Source organism: Dromiciops gliroides, chromosome 3 (genome assembly GCF_019393635.1).
Source record: "Dromiciops gliroides isolate mDroGli1 chromosome 3, mDroGli1.pri, whole genome shotgun sequence".
Classification (NCBI taxonomy): domain Eukaryota; kingdom Metazoa; phylum Chordata; class Mammalia; order Microbiotheria; family Microbiotheriidae; genus Dromiciops; species Dromiciops gliroides.
Window position 1 is genome coordinate 580,038,997 of NC_057863.1, and position 21,769 is coordinate 580,060,765.

Below are 21,769 nucleotides of genomic sequence, written 5' to 3' on the forward strand. Positions count from 1 at the left end.
TATAGTCCATCAGAGTAGATCAACACACAATGTTGATGATACTGTGTACAATATTCTTCTGGTTCTGCTCATCTCACTCATCATCAGCCCACACAAGACCCCCTAGGTTTCTCTGAACTCCTCCTGCTCATCATTTCTTACAGCACAATAGTATTCCATTACATTCATATACCACAACTTGTCCAGCCATTTCCCAATTGATGGGTATCCCCTCAACTTCCAATTCCTTGCCACCACATAAAGAGCAGCTATAAATATTTTTGTACATGTGGGTCTTTTTCCTCTTTCCATGATCTCTTTGGGAAAAAGACCCAAAAGTAGTATTGCTGGGTCAAAGGGTATGCATAGCTTTATAGCCCTTTGGGCATAATTCCAAATAGAGCAGATCAATTGTAAAGAAAATAATATACATTATAGTAATATGGCAAAATGGGTGCTTTGGAAGGCAGTAGGTTCCCAATCACTAACAGTCTTCCAAAAAAGAAGCTAAATTATAACTTGTTTGAGTTTTTAAATTTAATGCTGCATTTAAAAATCAGAAAGAATTTCCATACATAAATCAAAACATGCAAAAAATAGGACTGTATATGAAATTATGAATTTTACCTCATGCCAGTTGCTTTATGTATATAATTCTATACTTTTATTTTAAAACAGTTCTGGGGGGCAGCTAGGTGGCGCAGTGGATAGAGCACTGGCCATGGATTCAGGAGGACCTGAGTTCAAATCCGGCCTCAGACACTTAACTCTTACTAGCTGTGTGACCCTCGGCAAGTCATTTAACCCTTATTGCCATGCCAAAAAAAAAAAAAAAAAATTAAAACCAGTTCTGCTTGTCGTGCTATTTTATCTTCCCTTGAGTGAATTTGAAATATTACAATGGCCCTTTAAGACATTACTATTGGGGGCAGCTAGGTGACTCAGTGGAGAAAGCACCAGCCCTGCATTCAGGAAGACCTGAGTTCAAAACTCACCTCAGACACTTGACAGTAGCTGTGTGACCCTAGGCAAGTCACTTAACCCTCATTGCCCTGCAAAAAAAAAAAAAAAAGACATTACAATTACATTATCATTAACTACACCTCCCATTAACCTTCCTTTCTTCCTCCAAAATTAAAACCACAAATGGGGGAGGGCAGGTGGAAAGTTATAGCAATCAAAATCAATGGATTAGTTCTAGTCTTAGGGTTTGAAGAATGATAAGACCAAGGGAAGGTTAAAAAAAATGTAGTAGAAAGGAAAGGTGAACCTTTTTATTTCTCATAATTTGGGTACATGAGAAGTATATGGATTCTTTCCATCTTTATTTTGCCTTGTTTCTTTTTTTTTTTTTTTTTTTGCGGGGCAATAGAGGTTAAGTGACTTGCTCAGGTCACACAGCTCGTAAGTGTCAAGTGTCTGAGGCTAGATTTGAACTCAGGTCTTCCTGAATCCAGGGCTGGTGCTTTATCTACTGCTCTACCTAGCTGCCCCTTGCCTTCTGTTTCTAATGAGCACGGGCAGTTCTCACTTATGATTTCTTGAAATGTAGCATCTAAGCTATATCAATGTTTTTAGAGAGCCAATTATCTCTTCCTGACCAGTTTTCCAAGTCAGTTGTTTTTGTTATCAAATACCTTACATTTTCTTTGTTTTTCAATCTTTTCATTTGTTCTAATATTTCTTGCTGTCTCAAGGAGTCATTGACTTCTTTTTGGTGTATTCTTGTTTTCAAGGACTCTACTTCGGTAATGTCTATTACTTTCTCTTCTAAGTTATTTATTCCATTTCCAATTCTTTCCTCCAGGTTTTTTTATTTCATTTTTTATATCTCTTAATTTCTCCTAGGAATCCATGTAGTTGTGGAAATTTATTTTGATTTGGGGCCCCTACCTTTAGGCTGAGATTAGAAAGCCTTAGGCCCTCAGGGTCTCTTCCCCTCCCTCTCAGACACTTGACACTTCTTACTAGCTGTGTGACCCTGGGCAAGTCACTTAACCCCAATTGCCTCACTTAAAAAAAGATACTAGAAAGCATAGGAATAAATGGATCTTTCTTAATATTGTAAATATCTAAAATCAAGATCAAACATTATATGTAATAATCAAATTTTCTGAATTAAATTATAATTGTTGCCACATGTAAGATAAGATTTTTTTCATTAAAAAAAATTAAACTCCAATTTTTTGTGGGGGGGGGGCAATGAGGGTTTAGTGACTTCCCCAGGGTCACATAGCTAGTAAGTGTCAAGTGTCTAAGGCTGGATTTGAACCCAGGTCCTCCTGAATCCAGGGCTGGTGCTTTATCTACCACACCATCTAAATACCGCCCCCCCTTTTTTGTTCCAATTTTAGTATATGTGCTGCCGAAGCAAGCACCCCCTCCATTTTTTAAGTGAACAAAAATTGCCTTTTTTCTCCATTCCCCCCACCCCCATGATTGAAAAAATTAAAAATAAAACTCTTGTACCAAATACACAGTTGGGCTAAATAATTTTTTGCACTGTCTGTGTCCAGGAAATATATGCCCTCATTCTCTACCTTCAGTCCATCATTCTTCTGTCACAAGGTATTCTTCTGTCACATTATGAGTATTCTGAAATCATGGTTGATCACTGTATTGTCAGAGTTCTTATGACTTTCAAAGTTTGTTTTTGCAGTACTAATGTTATTATATCAACTGTCCTCCTGGTTCTGCTCATTTCACTCTTCTTCAGTTCATACAATTTTTTTGTGATGTTATTCAGTGATTTTTCTTCCAATTTTTTTTTCTTGATGATATATAGCCATAATGCTTGTCTACAAGCTACAAGACGTCTCTCATTCCTTACTCTTGAATCATATTTTTCACCATCTTTCCTTATGTCCACATTTGTTTGGAAGTTCTGAAGTAGCAAAGTATATGTTGTTCAGTCATTTGAGTTGTCTCCAACTCTTCGTGACCCTATTTGGGATTTTCTTGGCAAAGATAGTGGAGTGGTTTGCCATTTCCTTCTCCAGCTCATTTTACAGATGAGGAACTGAGGCAGAGTTTGCCCAGGGTCATACAGCCAGCAAGTATCTGAGCTTGGATTAAAACTAGGGTCTTTCTGACTTCAGTCCCAGCCTTCCATCCACTGGCCACCTAGCTGCCCCAAGCAAGGTATATATGTTAATATATTTTGGAGAATCTTATCATACTCTTCTTAGAAATTCTCTACTTCTTCATTCTTTGCAAAAGATGTTTGTGAATAGCTGCAATTATTTCATGGTAGTCTTTTTTGCAAATGTTTATAATCAGCACTGCTTTTAAGATGATCAAATGCCCATGAAATGGTATGCCTTATTTCCTTTGTACCTGATAAAACCAATTCCAAATTGTTGTTTTTGCTTTTCTAAGAACCTAAGAACTCCTGTCTTCTGTTTCCCTTTATAATAAGAATGTCGAGATGGATATGCTTCAGTTACTTCCATAGTACAGCTGCCTTCGCAGAAACCATTCCCCATATCTGGAATCCCCCACTTCTCTGCTTCGCAGAACCTTTTTGTTTCTTCAAAGTTCAGCTCATATGCTATATGCATCATGAAGCCTTCCTTGCTCAGTTGTTAGTTTTCTTCTTACTTTTGTATTATACTTATTTTTGTAAAGGTTATATTCCTTCCTGGCATTGTGAGCACCCTCAGAGCAGACTCTTTTTTTTTTTTTAAGAGTTTGATCTTTATTCAATAGGTAATGGGAAGCCATGGAGGATTGTTGATCTTTTTGTTGGGGGTGTTGTAGATTCATTCGCTGTGAAGGGAGCTGGAACAGATGATTCCTGGGATTTTTTTGGATTTTTTTTCTTTGTTGTTGTTTTTGCAGGGCAAAGAGGGTTTAATGACTTGCCCAGGGTCACAAAGTTATTAAGTGTCAAGTGTCTGAGGCTGGATTTGAACTTAGGTCCTCCTGAATCCAGAGCTGGTGCTTTATCCACTGCGCCACCTAGCTGCCTCCAGACTCATTTTTGTTTCCCCAATGTCTTGTACTTCGTACTCCATTACTCACAGTCATATACCACTGAATGAATATGAATAACCAAAAAAACCAAAAACCAAAACAAAAAACCAGGCCTTTGTTTCAGGGTGAAATTTGGAATCATTAAAAGAATGTTTTTCATTTCCAAAAGACAATCCATGTTATCCTCCTCTTCCTTCTCGATTTTGGACTCAAGTCATTAATTAATTCACAACTTCTATTCAAGAAACAAATATGTATCTACAGATACATATATAGAAATACACAGACACAACTACATATATATATATATATACACATCTTTGTATACACACACACACACACACACACATATATATATATATATATATACATCTATGTACATACATACACATGTGTACAGTTGGCCAAACTCTATATGTTGTCAATTTAGTTAGGCCAAACTCTTTTGCATGGTTATAGATCTCATTGAGGAAGCTCTGCAATGTTCTGGGGCTTGATAAAATAAGCACAAAGTCACCTGAAAAGAAGAATCTTTAGGAGAGGAATTCTTTGACTTGGAGTGTGTGCTAATTGTCTTCCATGGTAAATACCTTTGGTGAACATTTGTTTCCCTATTTTATGTTTCGTCTTGGAGATCCTCAAACGAGGTTATCACTATTGAAATAGCTGTTTAAGATAATGAAGTGGTAGAAAAATTCTATAAAGAATATGTTAAGACCCTCCTAATTAGATGAAGTTTTTTTTTTAGTCACTTCAATGTAAAGGGTGAAGATGGTGAAAAATATAATGGGAAATATGGTTCTGGAAGTCTAAAGCCTCATGCCCTATATATCAGAAATTATTTCTTTGAAGGAAGAAAAATGGGAGACACTAGACATTGAAAACACCAAATACTGTAAGAAATATATAATCACCGTTCTTATTATATCATTTCTTTATTTTGTTTTTGCAGGGCAATGAGGGTTAAGTGACTTGCCCAGGGTCACACAACTAGTGTCAAGTGTCTGAGGTCATATTTGAACTCAGGTCTTTCTGAATCCAGGGCCAGTGCTTTATCCACTGCACCACCTAGCTGCCCCGTTTATTATATGATCTTAGTAATTAATGGAAGGTACATCAGTAGGGCCAGAGAGTTCTAAAAACCCAGTACCTCATCCCCTAGAGGCAACTAAGTGGTGCAGTGGATAGTGTTCTGGGCCTGGATGGAAGACCTTATAGGCTTCCTAGCTGCATGACTCTTGGCTAGTTGCTTAATGTTTGCCTGTTTCCTTACATGTAAAATGGGGAGAATAGGGCCTATTTAAAAGGGTTGTTGTGAGGATCAAATAGTATTTGTAAAGCAGTACAAATTCACGTCGGGGGAGTGGCTCAAAGAGGTTACTATAAATAAATTACATTTTGACTGTGTTACTGCTAGGTTGGGTTCTTGAAAACATTCCTTTTTCAAAGAATTACTTGCCCACACAATCCAATCAAAATTTAAGTAAAAGATTTTATTATTTGACACACAGAGGCATGGTTGGAATAAGAAGCCTAGACTTCGACTCCCAGGGAGGTACAGGTTTATGGCATGTTCCTTAATCAAGACAGCAAGAGAGGTATGGCTAGGAGAAGTAGCCTAACTTCAACTCCCTGAACAAAGAAGATGACGATTTTATAGAGGTGAGAAGCAGGTGGGGGAAGAGACCTAAGACTGAAAAGTTACAGCAGTTTGAAAATGATGATGTTAGCTATTTAGATATGTGAATAATAAAAATTCAACATTTCTAACTTGAGGTTATCATCACTACCTGGTCCTAATCACATAGCAAATACCACTGGCTCCAAACTAAGAGAAAAATGACTCCTGCTCAATAATTCTCTGGAATTCAGCATCTATGCTGTGTCAGAGGTGTATTTATTGTCATTCGTGAGAATGGGCCGCCCAGTGTGCAGCTGGTGGGTGTCCCAAATCTCAACTTGCTGGGAATGGGGCACTCAAACCCTGGGCTTTTGTGCCCCGGAAGAAGGGAAACAGGCGTCCCAGGGGAAGAGCAAAGGAAAAGGCCACAACCACCACCCCTCCCATTCGTAGCCTCTACACATCCTCCCGCCTCCTCCTTTGACCGTCACATGATATTAGGGCCTGCATCGCCTGCCTCCTACTGGATGCGTCTGAGCATGTGGGCCCGCGGTATAAAGAGAAGCATCAAAGCGCTTTCTAAGGACAACTGGTATTTTGGTGGAATGGGAGAAGAAGAAAAAGAGAAACGGGATACTGCTATTGGCTTCTGTTGTCACATGGCAACGAGAGGCCCGCGGGCCTGTTATTGGTTGCATGTGGCACGTGAGCAGGGGAGGTAGGGATTGTTATCGGCTTCCCAGGGACACATGCGAAGAGAGGAAAAAGCCGCTTATTGACGCCCGTAGATCCGGAGGAGGGAGAAAGGCAGCGAGGAACGGGAGCATTTTATTGGTTGCTCAGGTGTCACATGGCTATGGGGCAGTCACATGAGAGTGGGGGTAGGGTGAGGCGAAGTGGGGAGGGTCGGGGCGAGTTTCCGGCACCGGAAACAGATAGCCTGCCGGTTCTGTCCGCTGCGGTGGCGGCAGCGCGGCCGGTGGGAGCCTGCGGGCCACGGTCGCGGGTCATGTGACGAGAAAGGGCTCCTGTTGGACGCTGATCCCTAGATCTGAGCTCCCCGAGCCGGCCCCGGCCATGGGGTGCTGCTATAGCAGTGACAACGAGGACTCGGACCAGGTGCGACCGTAGGGAGTGACGCCGGGATTTCTAGGGGTTCTGGGGGAGCCCTGACAGAGGCGGGGGGGAGGACGGGGCAATGGGAAACCCCAAGGGGGAGGTGCTGGACCGAGGCTGGAAAGAAAGGGTCTTGAAGAACTGGAGCAGCTGAGGAAAATGTGTGGCATGAGTCCTGAGAAGTTTGGGGGTGATGGTGTGAGGAACTGGAACTGAAGGAGGAGGCTTTGGGGAGTGGAGACAGGGTCTGGGGGAAGAGGCTTGGGGGGGAGGGGTTTGGAGGGATATAGAACCTAGGAGGCGGGACCATGCATCTCCGAGAAGAGGTGAAGTCGGGGGAAGAAGGGAGTAATGATTGACATGCATTTAGGTTTATAAGGCTCCTTATTTCTAGTTGTCGGGGGGAGGGGAAGGAATCTAGGGGATGGAGGAGGAGGATCAGGCTCTGAAGAATTGTGGAAACTGAAAGGGATCCCTGTGGTCCTAGAAGGAAGTGATAGGGCTTGGAAGGAAAGGCATAACAGAGAGTTGGGGAGGTGGGTTAGGAGATGTGGAGGGGAGAAATCAAAGAAGATGGAATAGAGACGGAGACCTGGGTGAATTTGTTTGGAGAGATGGAAGCCTGGAGGAAGGGGAAGAGAGAGAGACTAGAGATGGGGACTCTAGGGCAGAAAAGAAGGGGGAGGTGACAGTCATGGATTGTGAAATGTTAGAAAGTAGAAAAGGAAGCAGTGGGAGAAGAGGGAAGAGTGAAATTGGGGAGAGCTTTGTGAGAACATAAAGTGAAGAGAAGATGGGTGTGCGAAAGGGATTGAACTCCTTCTAGGTAGTGCTTTCCCAGCCTTCCCTTTTCTGTAGTAATAATAATCGTTCCACTTATATAGTCTTTCACTTACATTCTCTTATTTTATCATCGTAATTGAGAAATTGGGAAAATCAACAAACATGGCTCAAGAAAGCCAAGTGACTTACCTGGGATTATCTAGCCAATTTGGTTATAACCTCCTATTCCTATTTATCTCTGTGTCTCACTTCTAAACCTGTTTTATGACCTCCATGCCCTCTGTTCCTCAGTGTTTTCTAGGTTCTTCACTTATTTGGGTTTTATTTTCTTCTCGTCCCAAACTTGACCCTAAGTAGTACAACTATACACTTGCCTTTTTCTTTGACATCTCTTGCCCTTTTGTCCTCATAAATAGTGTCTTGCCAAACCCTAACATTGGATTATCTTTACCATCTTTCTTCCCTGCTCTTACTTAACCCCTCCCCTGCTGAACCTCACTGATCTCAACTGGGCTGACACTGTGATCATTGTTGTTGTTCAGTTGTATCTGACTCTTAGTGACCCCTTTTGGGATTTTCTTGGCGAAGATACTAGAGTAGTTTGCCATTTCTTTCTCCAGCTCATTTGACAGATGAGGAAACTGAGGCAAACGGGGTTCAGTGATTTGTCCAGGGTCACATGACTGGACTGAATTCAGGTCTTCCTGACTTGGGACCAGTGAATACATTGCACCACCAAGCTGTCCTTGGGGCTGTCACTACTGCAAAACAATCTTTTACTCTTTACTAATAGACTTTCTTTGTTTTTTGTTTTGTTTTGGGGGGTGTATTGAGGGCTAAATGACTTGCCCAGGGTCACACAGCTAGTAAGTGTCAAGTGTCTGAGGTCAAATTTGAACTCAGGTCCTCCTGAATCCAGAGCCAGTGCTTTATCCACTGCGCCACTTACCTGCCCCTACTAACAGACTTTCTCTCACACTTCTCACAGTGGCTGTTCCAGACCTTTCTTTTCTCTCTCCAAGCCTCCTAAGCATCTTACAGCATCTGGTCATTCATTGTAAATTCCCTCTTCCCTATTCTGCATTTCAAAACCCCTTGTTTATCCTCTTTCTCCCCCACTCATTTTTTTTTGTCCCTTTGTTGCTGTTCCTAATGAATCTCCTAGGCCTACTGCTGAACTTGTGCCCTTGATCCTCTCCCTCTTTTTTTCTATCCCCTTTCTCTAAGACAGTTTACCCCCTTCATCATCTCATCTCTAATTCTCAGGCTCTTCCTATCAGTTGCTGCCTACAAACATGCCCAAGTCTTCCACATCCTTAAAAAACCTTCACTCAACTCTGCCATCTCATGTTACAATTTTCCTCTCTTTCTCAGCTAAATCTCTAGTAAAAGCAATGTACAGTCATCATCTTGACTTCTCTCATTTCACCTGGATTTCCAACCTCATCATTCTACTAAAAGTTTTCTGAGATTTCCAATAATAAGGACTTCTTATTTGCCAAGTCTTACGGCTTCTTCTCAGTCATCCTTCTTGACCCATCTGGATTGCCCCCTCCTCCCAGATTGTCTTTCTTCCTTGGATTTTCCTGAAACGAATCTCTTAGGCTCTCCTCTCACCTGTTAGTGCCTTTGTTAAATCATCCGTCCCAACCTCTATATTGTGGGCGACCCTGAAAGCTCTGTTGATTGCCCTTTCCCTCTTACATTCTTTCTCAGGCATTCCCATCAGCTCCCAGGTATGTGTTCAACTAATTGTCACATCTCTGTTTAGATGACTTCCACATCGGTATATTCAGCGCTTGTCTCTCACTTCAGGGCCAGTTTCTCATCTCTGTCACTTGAACATTTTCAACTGGATGTTCCTACTTCTCCCCCTTCCCCCAAACTCTGGTATATTCCTGTTTCTGTCCATAGTATCTGATGCTCCATGCTTCCCATCACTCAGGGCTGCAACTTCAAGGTCTTCTTTAACTCTTAACTCTCCTTCATGCCACCATATCCAATTCGTCACCAAGTCTTATTAATTCTACCTCCACATTTTCCCCATTTATTCCTTTCTCTCTACTCATACCACAATCACCTTAACATGTTTCTCCCAATCAAATGTTAAGTTTGACTAAAGTGACTGTTTTATTTTTAAATCTGTATCCCCAACACCTAGCACAGTACCTGACACATAGTAGATCCTTAATAATGCTTGCTGAATGAATAGAGCTACTAAGTGGCAGAACTAGAACTAGTATTCAAGTCTCCTGATTTCTAGGCCAGTGTCATATCCACCACAGAAGCATTAAAACATGATTTAAATGTCCTCTATGTTTTTTGGTGAGGCACTTGGGGTTGTGACTTACACAGGGTCACAGCTAGTAAGTGTCAAGTGTCTGAGGCTGGATTTGAACTCATATCCTCCTGAATCTAGGGCCGGTGCTCTATCCCCTGCACCACCTAGCTTCCCCTAATGTCCTCCTCTATGGAAGGGAATTATCATATAAATAAATCTATGAATAAAATAGAGGTTGAGGGATAGGGAGTTGGGATATAGGAGCAAAGCAAAGGAATGTGGTAGCAGAGAAAGTGAATTTAGAGAGATAGGAATCTGGTGGGAAGTGGAGACCCAGAAGGTCGCTTCACTAAACGCTAGGAACTATGCTCTGTGTTTTAGAGTAGGACTAGAACAGCCTAGGGCTGAGGCATGTGACCTGGAAGGATGAAACCTAGAGGGAAGCAGAGGCTCAAAGCATATCCACTAGCCCGGGGTTAGAAGATATGGGGTCCGAGACTGGTGAGGACTTAAGAGAACCGGAGAGCTGAGGCGGAGATGGAACAGGAGGTCTCAAGTCTTGGATTCTGTCCCATACCTTTCAAGAATTAGCTCCTCAAAGTACTGGGGATTCCCACCTTCTCAAGTGCACATAGCTAGCTATACCACATTTCTGCATTCCACATGTAATAGATCTAGACTTGGAAAGAACCTTGTCCAATTCCCTTGTATTGTGGTTGTTGTTGTTTTTTTAGTCCATGACGCCATTTGGGGTTTTCTTGGCAGAGATACTGGAGTGCTTTGCCATTGCCTTCTCCAGCTCTTTTTACAGATGAGGAACTGAGGCAAACAGGGTTAAGTGACTAGCCCGGGGCCACACAGCCAGTAAGTGTCTGAGGACAGCTTTGAACTCATCTTCCTGATGCCAGGCCCAGCCCTCTATCCACTGCACCACCCAGCTGCCCATTATAATTAAAATAAGCTCTCCTTATCTTACTGAGACCCAAGGAAGTTGATTGACTTGACTAGGTTCACACAGCTCTAAGAGCCAGGCAGGTTTTGAACCTATGTGCTATGATGCTAGAACCAGTGCTCTTCCACTATTTTACCTGGCTTTCTCCAACATTTGTGAAGTAGAAGGGGCAGCATCATAAATCTCACATGGTATATGGGTAAACTGAAGCCAGGCAAGACTTGCTTCCCTCAGAGTGTTCCTAGTGATCCTGACCAACTCAGAGCTTGAGTAAATGTGGGCTCTGCTGTTTCTTATCTGCTCATCAGTTGGTAAGGCTTAGGGCAAATTGCTTTTTTTTTTTTAGTGAGGCAATTGGGGTTAAGTGACTTGCCCAGGGTCACACAGCTAGTAAGTGTTAAGTGTCTGAGGCCGGATTTGAACCCAGGTACTCCTGACTCCAGGGCCGGTGCTCTATCCACTTCACCACCTAGCCGCCCCAGGGCAAATTGCTTTTGATGACTCCCCCTGGACATTGCCAATCATGGGAAATTTGATCCCCTCCTGTGGCAGCCTGTTTCATTGAAAATCAGCTTTGACTGCTTTGACTGTTCTTTATATTGGACCAAAATGTGCATTTTGGTGATTTTCTTAGATTTGGTTCTACTACGCCTTTTGAGGCCATATAGAGCAAGTGTGTCCCTCTTAGGACAGTTCTGTAGATGTTGAAAGGGAGTAATCATGTGTCTTTTGAGTCTTTCCTTGTCCTGGCTAAACTTCTCTAAACCTTTAAACTCTTTTTTTTTTTTAAGTGAGGCAATTGGGGTTAAGTGACTTGCCCAGGGTCACACAGCTAGTAAGTGTTAAGTGTCTGAGGCCAGATTTGAACTCAGGTACTCCTGACTCCAGGGCCGGTGCTCTATCCACTGTACCACCTAGCTGCCCCAACCTGTAAACTCTTAATATGTAGCCTGAAGTTTCTCTTCGGTCCTTGGCACTCTCATGGACAGTTTGTCATTGTCCTTGCCCAGATCCAAATGTAGTTCTAAGATGGAGAGAGACCAGGGCAGAAGTCAGCATGATTCTCACCTCCCCATCCTATGAATGTAGCTCAAGCAAGGACACATTCATTTTTGACATGCTGGTAGTGCTGCCTCACAGTAAGCTTGTAGTCGCCTAAATTTTTTCATGTAATCTGATGCCAATCTAAGTGTCTCCCTATCTTGTAAGGATTTTTTTTTTGGTGGTGGTTGGGGGGGGGGAACTTGTTTTACATCTTTGTGCAATTCCCTGTAAACTTCAGTTATTTATATTTGATCCCATCTGCCTTCTGGAGCCCCAGAAATGTTCTTTCTTTTTTTTCCTAGGACACTATAAAAAGACCAGGGAACTCCTGTCTAAATCTGATTGTGAGGGAAGTCTAATCATTTCCAGATCCATTCAGTCTGCCTCCAAGTTCTAACTCTTTGACCAGTCCTGGTAGCTTGAAGCTCCTAGTGACTCTTTTGTCCTTCTTGTATCTTTCTACTGTTGCTATTACCACCATTCATTAAACAAAGAAATACTTAAGTTAACCTGCTTGCTCTGTATAGAGCAAGAGAGAGAGCATGGTATTCTTTGCTTGGGGAATCATAGGGTTTAGATACTATCCCCTATTGTTTTGGAGACTGTTAGTCTGGTAGGGGCAGAAACACAAATACAGACAACTAATTCACAATAATTGCTCTATGGAGTGCTCTCTGTGAGGCTCAAAGAAGATCTCTCCCTTTGGACATTATCCCCTTCCTCATCCATATCCCTTAAAGTCAGAATTGAGTATTATTTATGAGGTTAAGAGTAAAGCTGATCCTGGATTCAGGAAGACCTGAATCCAAATTTGGCCTCAGACACTTGACACTTACTAGCTGTGTGACCCTGGGCAAGTCACTTAACCCCAATTGCCTCACACCCCCACACCCCCCCAAATAAAAGAGTAAAGCTGGCTGGCTTTTTTTGTTGTTTTTTAAAATTCATAGAATGGGGGCAGCTAGGTGGCGTAGTGGATGGAGCACTGGCCCTGGATTCAGGAGGACCTGAGTTCAAATCCGGCCTCAGACACTTAACGCTTACTAGCTGTGTGACCCTGGGCAAGTCACTTAACCCCAATTGCCCCACAAAAAACAAAAAACAAAACAAACAAAAAAATTCATAGAATAACACTGGCAGTCAGCAAGCATTTATTTAGCACTGGGTCAAGTGCTGAGGGTACAAAATTCAGTTCGTGCTCAAGGAGCGTATAGTCTATATGAGGAGACAACAAGGAAACAACCCTCTACAAAACACATACATACATATACATGCATATCTATATATCTATATCTATATATAAATGAGGTAAATATGATAATTGAGAGTCAGGAAAGGCACTAAATTAAGGCAGACTGGAAAAATACAGAGTATTAAGATAGCATCGGGCTTTGAATGCCATTACTCTAGATAGAAAGAATAAACATAGGAGAGATGGAGATTTTTTGGAGCATTTTGTTAATGACAAATTCCTAAAGTCTGAAAGTTTGGAACAAGGAAGGTGATAGGGGCCTCCCATGTCCTGCAATGATCAGACCATAGCTAGAATTTTGTGTTGAGACCTTCTGGGTGCTAATTTTTAAGACCATTTATAATAGTGTCAGGGTTTGGAACATCTCTACTTATTTAATTAAATCTTATTTTTTTATTTTTTGCGGGACAGTGGGGGTTAAGTGACTTGCCCAGGGTCACACAGCTAGTAAGTGTCAAGTGTCTGAGGCCGGATTTGAACTCAGGTCCTCCTGACTCCAGGGCTGGTGCTCTATCCACTGTGCCACCTAGCTGCCCCCTAAGACCATTTATAAAGTGTGTCTGGAGTTGGGTAACCAGGTAATGAGGTGTCTGAAAGCCATGTCATATGCAGAGTGGCTCAAGAAGCCTGGAGAAGACTTAAGGGGAAACATGATTTGGGACAGAGAGCAAGCTAAGCAAGCATCTACCATGTGCCAAGCACTGTGTTAAGTGCTGGGGATACAAAGAAGGCAAATGACAGACCTGGCCCTCAAGGAGCTCATGATCTATCTAATGAGGAAAGCTGCCACAGAAAAGGAGTGTAGGGGACGAGGGTGCCCAGCTCAGGGGTATGATAAATTCCAGAGTGGCTGGCTTGGGCGCCATCCTCTCAAAGGAGTGCTCTGCAGCTGGGGAGGAACGACCTACTGTCACACATAGGCTACTACAAGAGTTTCCTTACTGTCCCCCTGCTTTAGATCTCTCGAATCCATCTTCCATAAACTACAAGAAACTACTAAGGGGTAGTAGCTCCCTCACTGCATTAAAAACCTTCAGTGCCTACTTACAGGATCCACAAGATTGTATTTGGAAAGAACATTAGGAATGTTTAGTAAAAACAATATTGGGGGGGCGGCTAGGTGGCGCAGTGGATAAAGCACCGGCCCTGGATTCAGGAGTACCTGAGTTCAAATCCGGCCTCAGACACTTGACACTTACTAGCTGTGTGACCCTGGGCAAGTCACTTGACCTCCATTGCCCCGCAAAAAACAAAACAAAACAATATTGGGCTGGGTATCAGGAGACCTGGCTTCATATCCTTATTCTAACATTGAATTGCTATGTGACAAGGCAAGCCATTCTGATCCTGTTTCCTTATCCTCATCTGTAAAGTGGGGATGAATACTTGCACTACCTACCCCACAGGTTGTTTTTGGGAAAGCACTTTTTGTTTTTGTTTTTGTTTTGGCAGGGCAATGAGGGTTAAGTGACTTGCCCAGGGTCACACAGCTAGTTAAGTGTCAAGTATCTGAGGCTGGATTTGAACTCAGGTCCTCCTGAATCCAAGGCCAGTGCTTTATCCACTGTGCCACCTAGCTACCCCCTGGGAAAGCACTTTTTAGATCTTTTTTTTTTTTTTTAAGTGAGGCAATTGGGGTTAAGTGACTTGCCCAGGGTCACACAGCTAGTAAGTGTTAAGTGTCTGAGGTCGGATTTGAACTCAGGTCCTCCTCAATCCAGGGCTGGTGCTCTATCCACTGCGCCATCTAGCTGCCCCAGGAAAGCACTTTTTAAAACTTAAGGAGCTGCCCCCCAACCTTACCTTTTAAATGAGAAAACTAAAATCCAGAAAGATGTGAATTAATGGACTAGATTACAAAATGAGTTCTTACTGCTTTGAGCCAGCTTTGATCATCCAAATATGTCTTCTTCGGGCCCACCTCTGGGCCATTTGCCTATGCTGTATGCACTTCTGACCTGGAGTGGCTCACCTCTATTTGAATCCCACTCTCCTTTAAGGCCCAGCTCAAGTCCAAACTCCTTTAAGAAACCTTTCTTTACTATAGAACGCAGTAAAGTCTCTGAGTGTCTGTAGCATTTGTTTTTTTTGTTTGTTTGTTTGTTTTTCCCTAGCATTTGTTTTAATGTTTAACCAAACTCCACTTCATCCTGTTCTCTAAATTTAATTTTAAAAGAAATCAGTTTCATGGATTTCAAGTCAAGTCAACAAGCATTTATTCAGCACCTACTATATGACAGGCATCATACTAAGTGCTGGGGATACACAGAAAGGCAAAAAAAGAGTGACACCTTCCAAAGAGCTCACAATTTTTTTTTTTTAAAGTGAGGCAATTGGGGTTAAGTGACTTGCCCAGGGTCACACAGCTAGTAAGTGTCAAGTGTCTGAAGCCGGATTTGAACTCAGGTACTCCTGACTCTGGGGCTGGTGCTCTATCCACTGCTCCACCTAGCTGCCCCAAGAGCTCATAATTTAATGAGGGAGGCCACATGCTGACAATGATGTACATACTAGATACCTACAGGATAAATTGGAGGTCATCTCAGAGGGAAGGTGCTAGTATTAAAGGTGATTGGGAAAGGTTCTTTGTTTTGGTTTGTTTTGGTTTTGGTGAGGCGATTGGGGTTAAGTGACTTGCCCAGGGTCACACAGCTAGTAAGTGTCAAGTGTCTGAGGCTGGATTTGAACTCAGGTCCTCCTGAATCCAGGGCCAGTGCTTTATCCACTGCTCCACCTAGCTGTCCCCCCCCCACCACCCCCCCACCCCCGGAAAGGTTCTTGCAAGAGGGTTTTAGCTTGAACATGAAAGAACCCAGAGAAGCCAAAAAGTGATGAGGAAAGAGAGAATTTGAGGTATTGGGGGGGAAGGACATCTACTGAAAATACATGGTATACAGAGATGGATCTAGGGTTACTGGACCTCAGAATAAATGGAATGGTATAAGATAGGAAAGAGAGAAAGGAGCCAGGTAATGAAGGGCTTTAAAAACCAGATAAGGGATTTTATATTTGATTCTGGAGGAAATAGGGAACCACTAGAATTGATTAAATAGGAGAGAGGCATGGTCAGACTTGCACTTTAGGAAGATCAGTTTGACAGCAGAGTGGAGAATGGAATGAATGGGGAAAGTTTTGAGGAAGGGAGACCCAGCAGAAGTCTTGGCATGAGGTAAGGGCCTACATCAGGGTGGTAGCAGTGTGCTGGTGGCAGAAGAGAAGGGAGTGTATTCACAAAGTATTAGAAAAGTAGATAGGTTTTCGCAACAGATTAGATACAGGGGTGAGAGTGAGAAATCAAAGATGATACTTTGGTTTCACATTTGAAGTATTGGGAGGATGGCAATATCCTTGATAGTGACAGGCAAGTTTGGGAGGAAAGGAAAGGAGTTCAGTTTTGGATATGTTGAATTTAAGGTGTCTAAAGGATATGCAATTGGAGGGGTAAGACTGGAGGAGGTCAGGAAAGGGGTTAGTGCTGAACACGTAGTCAAGATCACAGAGAGAGATCACGGAAAGGGTGATACCCTAGAGAAGCTGGGATGGAATAAGATCACTTATGCATGTGGAGGGGTTGACTTTGGCAGGGAGAATGGCCATGGCTTCATATGAGACAAGTGTGGGGAACATATCTGAGTGATGTGAGAAGAGGAAGCTATTGGTGAATGACCCAGTAGTTTGTTGTTGTTTTAATAGTGAAATGTGAGGTAAGCTTGGAGGGATGAAAAGGTTTGGAAAAATTGAGTCTTGTGAGTTGGATGATGAATTGATCTGTGAAGGATTGCCTTATAGCAGTGAGGGCACAGATGAGATTATGTAGCAGCAATTTGTAGTGGACTCCGTCAGCATGGTTTTGTCATTTTCTCCAGTTTAATTCAGTAGCATGAATAGAAAACAAGGGGCAGTGGATAGTGGGAATAATGGGCTGATGCTTGACAGGACAAGATCAGTGACAGAATAAATAGGCAAGGTACTAGAAGGAAGAGGGCAGTATAGAGTTTAACTGGTTCACTAAGGGGTCAGTGTGTAGAACAGCTGGTACAGGGGTGGTAGCTAGGGAAAGAACTAAGAGGTAGAAGGATTGGAGGTGATACAGTGAGGATGAAGAACAGGGTCATAGCGTACAAGGCAGAGGTACAGGTAGAATGATAACATTATGATTATATAAATATGTGTCTTGGCTCCCTGAGTAGATTATGTTAAGAGCTGGAGAGGACTGTAGTTCTGCCTCATTTTATAGGTGAAGAAACAGGTAGAGAAAGGGAAGGGATTTAGCTAATGTCATGTGAGAGGGAAAGGATCAACCTCTGTCATGTAGTGTCCTACAAAGAGATGAGCCTAATGTGTATATTCTTTTTCATGGTTGGATGGTCAGAGTTCTTAGAATCACAGAATTGCAGAGCTAAGAGGAACCTCAGAATTAATTTCCTCTAATTTTTACCTGAATAGAAATCCCTAACAAATGATCATCTAGGTTCTACTAGAATTTCTGCAGTGACTGAAAACTAACAACCTCATGAACTCATTTCCTTCAGTTTCCTTAAATGACTCCAGTCTCCCTTTGCAGTTTCCACCCACCAGTCCTAGTTATTATGCCTTCTGTGTCTAAGCAGAAGCAGCTTGCTTTTTCTTTCTTACTGCAGACCTTCAGTATAAGAGATAGTAACAGTCCAGGAGATAAAGCATTTAACTACTCTATGCCGACAATGTGCTGTGAGCTGGGGATGTTGTTCTCAAAGTGGAACATGACATCAGGGTGATGTCATGACTTGAATTGGATTTAAGTGAGGGAAGGCTCACCAACCTCACTCTCTCCTTGAGGGCCATCTGGGCCCAGTGGCAAGATGTATATATCAGGACAACTGGAGATGGCCCTGGATGTTTAAGGCAATTGGGGTTAAGTGACTTGCCATGGGTCACATAGCTAGTAAGTATCTGTGGTGAGATTTGAATTCAGGCCCTCCCAACTTCAGGGCCAGTGCTCTATCCACTGTGCCACCTAGCTGCCGTTGTGAGCAGGGGATACAAGTACTTGCAATGAAGATAGCCCCTAACCTTAAGGAGCTTACACTCAAATGGAGGAAAACTACAGGGAGGGGAAACTGCAGTAAGAATGTGTCGACATGGTGATGGGTCAGGCAGAAGTAGAGGCCTAGTTTTGTGCAAGATTTAGTGAGAGTTAACTTATTAAGGCCAAGGGGGACCGTGAAGGAGTGGATGTTGGCCAGGAGTGCAGATGGCATAATGAGGGAGATGCAAACCTCAGGGCTGGACATTTCTTAGGTTATAAAAAGCAGGAGAGAAATGAATTTTTTGTTTTCTTTGTAGGGGTGGGGGTGGGTGGGGGAATCATGAAAGTCATCTTCAAATATCTGAAGGGCTGTTATGTAGAAGAGAAATCAGACATCTTCTGTTTGTCTCCAGAGGACAGACCTAGGAGCAGTGGGTGTTGCAGCTTGGGGAAGATTTCTCAACTTCCTCACAGCGTTGCCCAGAGTGAACAGGCAGCCTGAGGAAAGAGTCACTAGAGGTCTTGAAGTAGAAGCTTGGTGATCACTTCCCAGGGCTGTTGTAGAGGGATCTGTTCTGGTACAGATTGAATTGGCTTCCCCCCAAGAATGCTTTCCACCTTGGAGATCAAGAGAGGACTAGCTCAGATTGGGGGTATCACAGCCAAATGGCATTTGGGCATAAGGGAAAGTTGAGGCATTTTGTATGCCTCATGTCTAAGCTGGTGCTGACCCTCCCTTGTTCCCATTTAGGATCGAGAGGAGCGGAAACTACTTCTGGACCCCAGTAGTCCCCCAACCAAGACCCTAAATGGAGCAGAACCCAACTACCACAGCCTGCCTGCAGCCCGTACAGATGAGCAGGCCCTGCTGTCTTCTATCCTTGCCAAGACAGCCAGGTCAGAGTGGAAGGAGCTGTTTCTGCTCCAGCCCCCTTTTCCTGTGGGATGAGGAATGCCATCCTGGTTTGGTGCTCAACTCAAAGGAACCCTTCCCTAACCCTTGTTGAATAAGGAGCTCCCCACCCATCTTGCATCTCACAGAGTAACTTATTTTCTCCTCCCTAAAGCACTTATATGTAATAGGGAGCATAACTGTCCCTAGTCTGTGTGCTCATTGAGGGCAGGTCTTTTCCAAACGTCTCTTTCAGGGCTGAGTCCTTAGTTAAGGGTTGTTTAGCTGGGAATGTATGACTGGGATAAATTCTTGACCACTTGGGTGTTCAACAAAAGGACTCTGGAAAGAGGCTTCAGTTCTGCCCTGGTGGAGTCTATAGAGCAGGACTTCTTTTTTTTTTGGTGGGGTAATGAGGGTTAAGTGACTTGCCCAGGGTCACTAGAGCAGAGCAGGACTTCTTTTTTTTTTCTGTCGTGGACTGCATTGACAGTGTGGGAAAGCCTATAGACACTTCAGAATTTTTTTTTTTGTGAAGCAGTTGGGGTTAAGTGACTTGCCCCGGGTCACACAGTTAGTAAGTGTTAAGTGTCTGAGGCTGGATTTGAACTCAGGTCCTCCTGAATCCAAGGCCAGTGCTCTATCCACTGCGCCACCTAGCTGCCCTTTCAGAATAATTTTTTAAAATATATTCATAATTAAAGGAAATATTAAATTTCAGTTAGAGGTTAGTGAAAGATATTTTTTCCCCACATCCAAGTTCTCAGACCCACTGAAATCTATTCATGGACCCAAGGTTAAGAACTCTTGCTCTAGAAGTTAAGGAATCCCTTGTGGGGCATGGGAGAGGAAGGTCAGCTGATATCCCCATTTCCCCAACCTAGAGGAATTTAATCTGGGTAATGTAGGTCTTTCTGTGCCTCTCCCACCCTGCTTTGACTAATGAATGAATGAATTGGGGTGAATTGTTGGATTCTACATATATATTCCAGGATCTTTTCATCCAGCCTTGCTGAAATCTCAGTTACCTTTTTTCCGCAGCAACATCATTGATGTATCGGCAGCAGATTCCCAGGGCATGGAGCAGCATGAGTACATGGACCGCGCGAGACAATACAGGTGAGGGGAGGGAACAGGGACAAGGTAATGATAGTTTTCCTTCTAAAGTCTCTGTCCCCTATGCCTCAGGCTCTTAAACCTCTGATTAACTAGGTCTGTAGTCTTCAGATAAGAATTGAGTGAGTCAGTTCATCTGAGGCCTTACCTGTAAAATTAGAGGGTTATACTAGATCTCTGCCAGGTCCCTGCTAAGTCTTTGAAAATGAATTGCTAGGGGCAGCTAGGTGGCGCAGTGGATAGAGCACCGGTCCTGGATTCAGGAAGACCTGAGTTCAAATCCGGCCTCAGACACTTAACAATTACTAGCTGTGTGACCCTCGGCAAGTCACTTAACCCCAATTGCCTCACTAAAAAAAAAAAAGAAAGAAAATGAATTGCTAGTTTGTTCCTCCCACCACCCTGGGAAGTAGGACACATTTGATCCATATTTGACCGTGGAAACAGAGCAAAAGAAATTAAGGTTTTCGTTGAGCTGAGAATGGAACATTGACCAACTGGTTTGCTAAGCTCCAGGGGCTCCTTGATTGTGGAGGAGAGTGGTGAGGAGTACAGAGAACCTAGCTCTACTTTTTCTTGTGCTCCTCCCCTGTAGTACCCGCCTGGCTGTCCTGAGCAGTAGCTTGACTCACTGGAAGAAGCTGCCACCACTGCCGTCACTCACCAGCCAGCCCCACCAAGTGCTTGCCAGTGACCCTGTCCCCTTTGCAGATTTGCAGCAGGTGAGGCCATGTCTTTGTCTTTTTTCTTCCTTCACCCAGGCCAGGTCAATTCTTGCCTTCCCATGAACTCCACCCAAGGTGACTCCTCTTTTCCCTCTCTGCTTATCCAGGCTATTCCCATTTTCTGGGCACATGGTTGACAGTTTAGGAGTTTTTTTGGGTAGGGGTGGTTTCTTCTGGGAGTCCTCTTCCTTGGCAGCCTTTGGCTGGGACCTTGGGGTGGGGTGGTTAGGGTGTGGAGTGGAGAGAAGAGGAAGGGATGGTGCTGACAATGAGGGGAAGGCATATGCGAGGGAGATCATGAGCCCTGGCCACACCATATATATACCCTGCCCCTCTTTGTATTTTATTATTTTCTTTTTGAAAACACCCCCTGCCCTAGTATTTTTCTCATGTGCCTTACATTTCTTTTATTCACTACTCTATTGAACAATATTTCTATTTTTGTAACTGTCTTTTTTCTTGTAACCTCAGGTCTCCAGAATAGCTGCTTATGCCTACAGTGCACTTTCTCAGATCCGGGTTGACGCAAAAGAGGAGTTGGTCGTGCAGTTTGGGGTCCCATGAGGACAATTTCTGGAGATCTCCCCTGTTCCCACCTTCCTTTCCCCTTATTTTTTCCTGCTTGTACAGAAACCTAACTTACTACTACTAATCACAGAAGAGAAACTACCACAGGAGTCCAGAGGTCTTTGGGGGCCTCATGTTGACACACGAGTTCCCAAGTTCCCAGTGGCCTCTGTGCCATGTGGCTCTGGCTGAATACTTTGTGGGGAGGGGAGAAGATTTATGATGGTTTTGTCACTGGGGGGAGGTGGAGGTAGAAGAATGGGAAAATAGGGATTTGGCTATGAATTATAATTTCATGATTGGGGGTGGTGGGTAGGAAAGATTTGGCTTCCTTGACATCACCCTTCTGTGTTGGATTGATCTGATATTAAGGGATAAAGAACTAAATTGGTTGTTTCTATTTCTCACACCCAGTTTTTACGTTGGATCCTTTTAATTTTATTTGTTTTGGTTTGCCA

General features: G+C 43.2%; 1 protein-coding gene across 1 annotated transcript; it reads left to right on the forward strand.

The window, feature by feature from the left end:
* The first annotated feature begins 6,455 nt into the window (after positions 1–6,455).
* Positions 6,456–21,720, forward strand: LAMTOR1 (late endosomal/lysosomal adaptor, MAPK and MTOR activator 1). Its single transcript, XM_043992315.1, has 5 exons — positions 6,456–6,694; positions 18,763–18,908; positions 19,945–20,022; positions 20,615–20,741; positions 21,216–21,720. The coding sequence occupies exons 1-5, from the start codon at positions 6,653–6,655 to the stop codon at positions 21,306–21,308; spliced, it is 486 nt and encodes a 161-aa protein (XP_043848250.1). The 5' UTR covers positions 6,456–6,652; the 3' UTR covers positions 21,309–21,720.
* The last annotated feature ends 49 nt before the right edge of the window (positions 21,721–21,769 follow it).

What these genes read in the sequence shown, in the direction of transcription:
- LAMTOR1 (XM_043992315.1), top strand. Translation starts at nt 6,653, where the DNA reads ATGGGGTGCTGCTATAGCAGTGACAACGAGGACTCGGACCAG. An exon ending in ACAACGAGGACTCGGACCAG is followed by an intron (nt 6,695 to 18,762) that starts GTGCGACCGTAG and finishes GTTCCCATTTAG; the next exon opens with GATCGAGAGGAGCGGAAACT. An exon ending in CCTTTGCAGATTTGCAGCAG is followed by an intron (nt 20,742 to 21,215) that starts GTGAGGCCATGT and finishes TTGTAACCTCAG; the next exon opens with GTCTCCAGAATAGCTGCTTA.